We start from the raw sequence: 10,239 nt of genomic DNA on the forward strand, positions 1-10,239 counted from the left end.
CTACTACTTAATTATTTGCCATTAAAAAAACTTCCATGCGGAGGCGCTAGAGTGTTTGCAGTGACACTCTTTTGTTACACACATCACGAGGATGAACTTGTCCACTTTTGGTCTTCACTTTTTGCCCCCCCCCCACACACACACACACACACATCCACACCCCCTTCACAACCCCGCCCAGATCAGACCATCCAGAGACAGAGAGAAAGGACGAGAGAAAAATAATCAAGTTTCGCAACCGGGCAGTTCCTAAACAACTGAAATTGGGTAGACTGTGGAAATACATTATTTTCCTGACTTTTTTTGTAAAAAGAAGATAAGAGAAAACCGTTATGGATCCAAACAAGAGTCCTAGCGCACCCCCCGCGGCTTGGAATTCGGGGGAGAAGTCTATGATGGGACAACCACCTCCACCTTCATACCAGGAATATCCCCAGTACCCCGGTGCAGGCCAGCCCCAGCCCGGATACTACCCCGGCCACCCGCAAGGATACGTACCGCCGCCTCAACCCATGGGAGCCCCGGGGTACGGCCAGCCCTATCCCGGCGGCATGTACCCCCAGGGCGCCCAAGCCACAGTTGCTGTACAGCCAACGACGGTATACGTGACTAGCGCTCCTTTGGCTAACCCCGTCCCAGACTACCTGGGATATTCCATCTTCACAATGCTGTGCTGTTGCTTGCCGATTGGAATCGCCGCGCTGGTTTCCTCCATTTCGGTGAGTTGGAGTTGATGCCAAGTTCCGATTTTGAGCGGAAGCATCTTGTTGCATCTAGGTTATTTGAGATGGGCCATCAGCCAAAACTAGGCCTATGCCTTTACAGTTACAGTTACAAATGACGCCTCTTTGCGCTGAAATGTATCAGAGCAAAGTAATAATTCTTTCCAAATCAAGGCCTTTTGCTACATTATGTTCTCTTTGATATGGATAAAAACATTGTACACGTAAAAATAAAGCAGTGGTAATTAATGAATTACTACCAACTATTGAAACAGACAGAAATAAAGCTATTACCACAATAGCAAACAACAGACAAGTCATACGACTTTTTGAAACAAGTGTGAGTGAGTGTGTCTTTCTTTTTATCTTGTTTCTATCGAGAATCATCAGACAGAGATTGCTATGTGAGACTACTGTAACCATATAATGCACCATGATTCTACGGGATTCTTAGCACTTTCGGTTCCATTCCAGAAAGTTTTTCTTGTCAACTTTCTGTTACAGCTTGTATGTTTAAAACACATTATTTAACATAAATATTTATATATATAAACAATAGAAAGGCCATGATGACGTAATGTGAGAGAAGGGAGCATTTCTGATAAATGGACCCATTTACTGGCAGAGGAGATTACGTCATCCTCTAGTTTGTGTGCACGCTCATTCTGGGCCTTTTTATAAAGAAAACAATTTTATATTTTCAACCTTTATATAATTTTAGCCTCTTTTAAGGATACAGTGTTTCCCCTAGGATTTTTTTCAAACCCCCGGCCAAAACAAAGTGCTATATTTTGGAGCAGCTTAATGTAATAGTCTAATAGCTAATGTAATATTGCACATATTTTCGTCCTATTTCCCCTAAAGAAATAACATTTGCATACTTAAAGACACCTTACAGTATCTAAATGGCATAAATGCTGCCAATTAATAGTGTAGTGCCACAACAGTGTAGTGCCACAAATCTCAGAGCTCAAATGAATCATATCTCTCCTGTCTCCTCCCACTTCAGACCAGGGATGCTAACAACCAAGGAAATGCAGAAGCGGCCCAGAAGAGCTCTCGTCGGGCCAGGAACCTGAACCACACTGGCCTAGGAATCGGCCTTGCCATCATCATCATCTGGATTGTCTTGTCTGTGGTTGTGGGCAACTAATAAGGAAAAGCTCCAATCCTACAGGTTATAGTTTTTGCTGATTTCTTACACATTATTTTTTTTAACTATGGCTCTTTTTCTCTAAACTTTCCACCCCAAAACACACACACACACACACACACACACACACACACACACACACACACAACATGTAATACGTGACACATCTCATGCAATAGCAAATACTTCATTCTAAACAATTTTACTGGATTACTTCTAGCTGGGGGGATGGTTGTTTAGTTTAGCGAGGGAGCAACATGACTAGCCCATGTTTTTTCATGTTTAAGAGACTGGATAGTGTCAAGTCCAGTGATTCAGTAATAATGCAGTAATTTTGTTGGTACATGTTTCAATTGTCATAAAACTACAGATAATAACATCTCCATTGCTATTTGAAGTTCTAACAATTTGACATTTTGAATACCTTTAGATCTTAATAAAAATAAGTTTAGGTGAGCTCATTATCGATCAGTATGTTCCACCAATGAAACAAGTTCTGTTCTATTCTCCCCCAAGTGCTTATGCAAATTACCACTCCTAAGCAAAACTTAAATGAGTTTTTTTTTTTTTTTTTTGCACATAGATGCACTGACTGTGACTCCAAGCATTGTCCCAGTCTCTGACTCTAGAAAAGCCCAACTCTGCGCACAGACTTTCTTTGTATTTCAAAGATCCTTCCCTCTCTCTGTCTCTCTTGCTGTCTGCCTTTCCCTTCTGTCTCAGACTCTCTCATCCTTAAGTCTTTTCTGAAGCCTCTTTTTCTGAATGGTGCTGATTGACAATGAGGCAACACTATTCAAACATTTATTAGCTACTAGCACAATTTATTTTGAGATCCTAGTTAGAAGGTACACCAGGAATTAGTTTAAGTAACTACAATTGACAGTAATGACCAGACATGTATCATGTCCCAACTGTTTCGATACATTCAAGAAGTATTTTTACGGATCTGTTTCCATAAGTTGTTTGGAACAAGATATGCACGTTTGCACCCTTATCTTGAAGCAAAGGCCCCAATGGTTCTTGGTGGTTTTGCATTTCCTTTCCGGAAAGCCAATCGACTGTGCAAGACCGTACGAGCCAGAGTATGGTCTGACTGAACATTGTTCATCTCCATTGTTGTTCAGGCTCCATCTTTAAACAGCTTTGATACTCGGTCTACTAATAATAGGTCTATGGTGTAAGCACCCAAACCTCCAGTTCTCCTCTGGGCTTAGACCCTGGCTCAATGCTGCTTTCAACTTTAACATGGCTGTCCAAAGTGCCACAATGTCACTCAACATAACCTTTCATTAGGATGACAGGATGGTGCTATTTTTGAATGGAAATTGTAGCTTGTGTTGACCAACTATTCCGAAATATGAGTGAATATTTAGTTGAAGTTATGTATTGAATGGATTTTGGTATTTTTATTTCTTAGATTATTTATATTTTGGCCTAAGTTTACTTGGAAAAGGGAATATCCAGCAAATTAAGGCTACGTCCTGTTGATTGCCAATGAACCATGCTCTCAGTATTAAATGGATATTTCATATATTCCTACTTTTTTAATAGATCTTTTCAAATATCCTCATATTTTGGATGCTAAGACCGTGCTATACACTGGATAACACACACAGGCTCCAGAATAATCAAAATTGCTCCTCAGTTTAGGGAGGAAGGAAACTGGTATGTAATCTAATTATTCCAAGGCCAAATGGAGTCTATTTGCGCAACAGAAAGAGGGAGGGGGAAGGGATTGTTTTTACTGCCGGAAGAAGTGGGGGTAGTAACTGGAATCTGTCTTTCTCTCACACACACAAATACTTTTTAACACAGCGGACAAGGGAGCCAAGTCAGATGGCAAAAAGAGGTCATTTATGGAGGAATTTTGTGGTCTGGTTCCAGTCAGGATGTTCTGAAGTGGTGTCCAGTAAAGAGTGTGTTAGACCGATTATGTTCGTTTTGCCTCTCCACATTTTTTGGCACCGGCAGCCAGATTCCAAAGGAGTGTCCTAGACACCATTTTAACTTTGTTAAATGTGAAATGGGAGAAGTTCTTCCACTAAATCTCTCACTTTATTACTTGCTGAGGGATGCCTACTTGAAGTTTATTCTACCTCCTAACATGTTACTGATCAAACCTCACCTTTAAACACAATTACAAATGTTATTAGGTTGCTGTGAAATGGGTCAGATGCAGACCAGATCACAAAATGAGCTTGCCAACATGCTGAGGGATTCTGCCTAAATAACTTAAATGCCAGTCGTGGTATTGTCAACATTTGGATTCTTCTGTCCACTCCCCATTCCACAGCCTGCCATGGGGCCAGGGTTCAGGAGATCTAGTTGTGTAGCCGCTCTCAAAAAAACATATGGCTTAGATCTCAACCAATCAGCATTTTGTTGACCGCAATGCTCCACTCACACCTAGTCAATTCAGGCTGAGAAATGGCAACTAGACATTTTACATGTGATAAATCAGAACATTGTTCTTGTTTAATTCAAGCACATCTTTGAGCACGTCTTTTTCAACCATAGTTCCCATGTATGACATTTTGTTTGGTGTGATTGAATGAGCAATAATACCTCTCACTAAAGAAAGTGTTGCTCATTCTCTTTACATCAATTTACAACACAACCTTGAGAAACACAGCCTCAACAGGAACTTATAAAGAGTCAAAGAAAATAATGGTATCAACCCAACCCATCCTTATTTGCTTTTCCTTTTATCAACTCCTTAAATTGTCTTTGTAAAACCTTTCCAGACTTACTGTATGAGATTGCACGCACAGAGACATCCGCATATATTTTGTCTGACCATAATTAGAATAGTCTATTTTGGTTTGGGAGGGGGTTGAGGGAATTAGTCATGTCTCATAGCAGAAAGATAGAATTGATAGATTTAGGTGTGAGAAAGAGATTGAAATTTGTGCTGTTGTTTTAAATGATTCACAATCTTTATTTCCTGTTTTCTGTCTGAAGAGTTGCTAGGAGACCCATGTCTAGTTCCCTGTGTGTTGCCATGTTTGTAAGGCTGACTTCAGAAGTGTTTTTAAGGCCACTGGTATGTAGAATCTGATGGGAGGGTTTAAAGTACTTAGAGTTATCTACACTGTCAATGTATCTGCTTTAGCAGTTGCTCTCTTTGACATTTTATTGGTTTTTATTCCCCTATTTTAGTTTCTGGAGGATCCCAGTTCCTGTTTTCAGTTTAGTTAACCTTGTGAGCTATTCTCAGTGCTGGAAATCACAGATTTCAGGGACTGGCCAAAAATTTGATTTGTCCAAAGTTTAAACAGCTGTAATTCATTTATATTTTGACATGTCAAGGTGATTGTGATCTGAAGATAATCTCTGCCAAATTAGGTGAATATTTGATATTTACCAAAAATGTTTCATTCAAGCGGCAGATGATGATGACGTTCATTCATTTATTCAAAATGGCGGCCACATCAATTCAGCTGGTATCACAATTTAACATGTGTTAGACACAAGACCGCCCCCTAGCGGTAAGATGACACAGCCTTTTGTGGACCTCTTTGGAACAGAGTCCCGAGCACCTGTACCAAGTTTGATGTCGATTCAGCAAATATTTCCTGAGATATGATCTCACTTCCTGTTTTGGCGGCAAATTTTTGCTTATTTCAGCGCCACCTAGAGGTGAAATGGCATGACCTATTTTGGACTTGTCAATGCAGTAAAAAGAGGTGCTGAGATATGACCTCACTTCTTTTATGGTGGCTTGGTTGACGACTTTGATTGGCTGACGACTTTGATTGGCTGTTCCAGTCAAAAGCGTAGAAAATCAAAAAAACGTGATGTCTTTTGTGAGGCTTGATCTGAAGATTAATGGTGCCAAATTTTTCAAATTCAACTAACAAACGGTTGCGAAAATCAAAGCTCCAGGGGATGATTTTTGTGAGGCTTGGTCTGAAGATCCTCTGTGGCAATTTTGAAGAAGATTCGACTAGAATTGTAGGAGGAGTAGCGAAAAAACGCTTTTCCTTTACATTCAAAATGGAGAATTTATAGAACTGAGTATGATGTCATAGAGTGCGTTGAACTCGTCTTGATCCAGGGAATCGAACGATACCTCATTTTGGACAATGGGCGCTAGAAATTGATGAGGGGACTGGTCCCAAAGAGTGTGCCAAATTTCACAACTTCTGACAATGTGGTTCTAGGGGCTGCCATAGACTCTTATGGCAGAAGAAGATGTGTAATAACAATAACTAGAGAGGGTACAATTTCTGGGGAAATTCTAGGGTGTGCTTGCTTGCGCTGGTTGCAGGTGGGTCCGTTTTCCCTTCTAGTGATATTTTCAAGCATTTAGCCTACTGATATTGCATAATTCATTAAGAACACCCTTTGAAACAGGGAAACCTCTTTGAAACAAGCTACTGTAACAACGATGTCACTGGCAGAATTTCAGATTGAATTGCGATTCAAATAGTACCGTCTGCTAACTGAAAACAAGCCCCCCAAAACATAAATAAGTTTGATATAAATTTAGGGGGACATGGCTAATTCAAAAGCAGTTTGCTAGAGGCAAGCTAGCCGCCGTTGCTATCCACACTTCACTGACTGTTTGAAAGCACCGGAAATGAGAATGTTTCTTTTGTAAGGGATAATGTATAGAACGCCGGTCATTATCGGGAAAATAAGAAATTGCACCCCGACGCGAAGCGGAGGAGTTTTGTTTCGCCCTGAAGGGGCTTATTTCCCCAATAATGACCGATGTTCTATACATTATCCTGCTTATTACACGGCTACTTGCCAACAAAAATAACTTTACACAGTGTGTCTTTTTAGTTTGTATCTAATGATACAAAAGTGAATGACCTCAGGAATTGCTGTGTCATTCTAGTTTTGTGTAGATGCATAATTATAACAATTAAGAAAACTATGTTGTGATGTTTATTTTCCTTAAAATGTGTTTATTCTAATGTTATGTAAACTGTATCCACATACATTAAAAGATTGATAATCAGTGATTGATTAGGAACACATGGGTCCTCCAGCACTGAAAAGTTGAAGGCAATGGCTACAGTATTCTGTTCACATACCACATGCCAGGGTATTATTCCCTTCCAGAAAGCTGTTCCCTCCCATGTTCATAACCTTTCCCCTATCTGTTAGGACTGGTGAGTGGGAAAAAACTTGGAACTGTAGAAAGAATATTTTCAGTTCTTGAAAGTACAGAAGGTGACTAATTGGTTAAACCTTCTGGATTGGAGGGCTGCTGTTCCACCAACCTGTAACTTGACCCATGTGCGAATACATACAAACACAAAAAATAAACTCAGAGAGGGATGGCAGCTGCCAGCAATCTGGAGGTTTAAATTAGTAGACCAGGTTCCTCTCACGCAACATTTTCCTGCCAAGACTGAGCTCAAACTGCCTTTGTCTCTTTTCTTCGTTCGTTTCACTCTTCTCTCTCAGCCACTCTTTCACTTTTCTGCTGTTTTGGAACCAACAAAATATAAAGTCTGACAGTAGCAAGGCCCTACATTACAGATTCAATTAGCTAGTTGAGATAAAGATAAGACTCAAGCCAATCAGACTAGTTTTTTTAGGAAATGGATCCGTGCCAGGTTTGGCTATATAATATTTATCAATATTACAAGCAACATAATTCATAGATAGGCATATTTCTCTCATGAGGTTAATATAGTAGGGTGTAGATCAAATATTGTTTGTTATATACAGAAAATTCAAAAGAGTATAAAAGTAATATGGTAATCATTATTTGTCATCTTTATTTGTTGTTACTTGATCAGTGGTCAATACCTCTTCACTTGCCACCAAATATCTCAGACATTTGTAACATTTCCTGAAGTAACCACATTTCTTCCCCTGCTTTCCCATCTTTTCTTTGTCTCTGCTTATATCCATCAATACTGATCTGTTTTCTTCCGCTCCCCATCATTTCAATCCCCCTCTTCTTTCTCCAATTCCTCTCCCTTTCCCCACCTCCCTTCTTCCCCTCCCTGCACCACCCCTGTGTCCCTTTCCAGACGAGAGATGTTAACCACCAGAGAGATCAGGAGGGGGTTCTAAAGAGCTCTCGTCGGGCCAGGATTCTGAACACCACTCTGGGGGACCGGCATTGCCATTACCATCCTTTGGATCATCCTACTTGTCATCACCGGCAAATTTGCCATTGGTAAACATTGATTTTGCCTCACCCCCTCCCCTTCTACATACACAAACCCACACAATCTTACCACCTGTATTCCACAACTCCTCCATACTTTTTTCAATCATCTTCCTGTTTGTGCTTCAATGTGTATGTGCATGTATGTATCATTGGGACAATCATCTTCCTGTTTGTGCTTCAATGTGTATGTGCATGTATGTATCAGTGGGAGCAGCAGATAAATGTAGTTTGATTAAATTACCAGTAAGATAAGATAACATACAATAAAACTATTGTCGCCAAAGGGAAATCTGTCTTGGACTCCATGCTGCAGTTATAGGTAGTATGACTAAAACAAAATATACAAGCCAATTGTTAAATGTTTATATTTTCTTTTGTCCTTTTTAAATGATATTCAACTTTATTGTAAGCTTTCACAGAACAAGTACAGAGCAAATTAAATGTATATTCAGTTAATTCACTTCTGTACCATGACACAAGCAAAATGCTGTCACATGCAAATCCATTATACTTTTTAAACATTAGATATTGTATATGAATGATCTTATGGCTTTGTGTTATACTCATATTTGTAGACACAGTTTAAACGTTTAGAATGCGATGCTTGCACATAATAATACCAAATCTCTGTCATTAAATGTTACGATAATAAAAATGTCTGTCATTAATATCATTGTGACAGGAAAGATCATAAGACATGTATCATTGAAAATATTTCAGTTTGTTTTTAATGTCTGCTTTTTTAACTGTATCTGTACCAAAATCCAATAAACTGGGCTAACGTCTTGTCTATGAACTTCAGAACAATGACAGATATTCCCCGATATTCCCCTGAGCTCTCAGGGCCAGGTCTAAAGAGGGTTTTGTATCCATATCGGATAACAACCGTTTGTCAGTTATCCGTGTCATGGGTGTGTACAGGGGCGATGCGTCCCATTGGGCAAGTCGGGGAGTTGCCCAGAGCCTCGGCCACCATTTTTAATTTTTTTTACAATTAAAATAAATCACTTGTCATTGCAAACGAATGACAATTCAAATTAAGCATGAAAACAATTCTTTAATTCTATTCTTTATAGCTACATTTGATCTTAAATCCATCATGGAACATATTATTCAGGTCATGGCATTTCTGTCTGGAGACTTTGTGGTGTGGTGGCGTGTGTATGATCGTGGAAACATTAAACGATTTCAGACATCCCAACCTGCAGAGACTCATTTCAGGGAGGAGGTTTCCCCCCCCCCCCCCCCCCCTGCCCCCTTTTGGTAAACACAGTCAATGCTGTGGAGGAGACTTTCACCGTCATTACACAACTGTGCTAATATCTGACATCAGACCAGAGAGACTGATCGTAGCTTTCCCTTGTGTGTTTATGATAACGTAACATGGTTCCTTAATCTGATTGGCGGACCAGCTCCAGTCTGGACATATATTCCCAGAATGCAACAGGGCTGTGTGGAATGGATGAGAGTAACCTTCAGCTTCGGTCAGGAAAGGACATCCTTAGCTTTACCTCGTTATGATTTCCTGATGATGATAGAGACCACATGCCTGTTACAGCAAGCACATTACATTTGAAGTATTCATTTGTTTTGAATGTGTATGACCAGTGTGGAGGATTTTATCACAGGCAGACATTTACTTATAATTCCTATTATAAATCCGCCTCTACCTCCCCTGCTGTCTAACAGATCTTACCCTGAACCTGTCCACAACTGTCAACATCATTAAAATACTTGTTTCATTGTTTTGTCCAGTGCATTTCAGTTGTTTACCAGGAAAAGACAGCATTAAGAAACTTAAGTGATAGTTAAACGTAAAGAGGTATTTGAGAGTGACATTGGTGATATTAACCTGCCTACAGCGTTAATGACATTGCAATGACATTTACCTTTTACAGTGACTCAGTTTATCAGTCAGTGTAGAAACGTGCTGGTTAAGATTAGATATCAATTCTACAAGTACAAGTTGTGTGCGTGTGTCTGTGAGTGTGTGTGCGTGTCTTGGGCAGGGGTGACATTGGCCACTGCATGCATCAGTATAAAGTTGGGAGGGTACAACAGGTGTGTTATAGAGTGGGGTGGTATATAAGGCTAGCCATGCAGAACAGTCCTGGTCGAGGGAGTTGGAGACAGAGGAGCTAAAAAAAACTTTGGTGTGGATCTAAGAGGCCGCCAAGATTTCGGGGGTTTGGACTTCTATTGATCTGGACGGAGACTCCTTC

At 40.1% G+C, this 10,239-nt stretch overlaps 1 protein-coding gene across 1 annotated transcript; it reads left to right on the forward strand.

The window, feature by feature from the left end:
* Window positions 1-184: 184 nt before the first annotated feature.
* LOC146301314 (uncharacterized) lies at window positions 185-8,813 on the forward strand. The gene is made up of 3 exons (XM_084709759.1): window positions 185-719; window positions 1,732-1,899; window positions 7,875-8,813. Exons 1-2 carry the CDS (start codon window positions 333-335, stop codon window positions 1,873-1,875), a joined length of 531 nt encoding a protein of 176 aa, XP_084565885.1. The 5' UTR covers window positions 185-332; the 3' UTR covers window positions 1,876-1,899; window positions 7,875-8,813.
* The last annotated feature ends 1,426 nt before the right edge of the window (window positions 8,814-10,239 follow it).

This window comes from Hypomesus nipponensis, chromosome 2 (genome assembly GCF_054491055.1).
Source record: "Hypomesus nipponensis isolate SF chromosome 2, ASM5449105v1, whole genome shotgun sequence".
NCBI lineage: Eukaryota > Metazoa > Chordata > Actinopteri > Osmeriformes > Osmeridae > Hypomesus > Hypomesus nipponensis.

Excerpts from the sequence above, each read along its gene's own strand:
- LOC146301314 (XM_084709759.1), top strand. The coding sequence starts at position 333 with ATGGATCCAAACAAGAGTCCTAGCGCACCCCCCGCGGCTTGGAATTCG. Across the intron at positions 720-1,731 it reads CGCTGGTTTCCTCCATTTCG|ACCAGGGATGCTAACAACCA; the intron begins GTGAGTTGGAGT and ends CTCCCACTTCAG.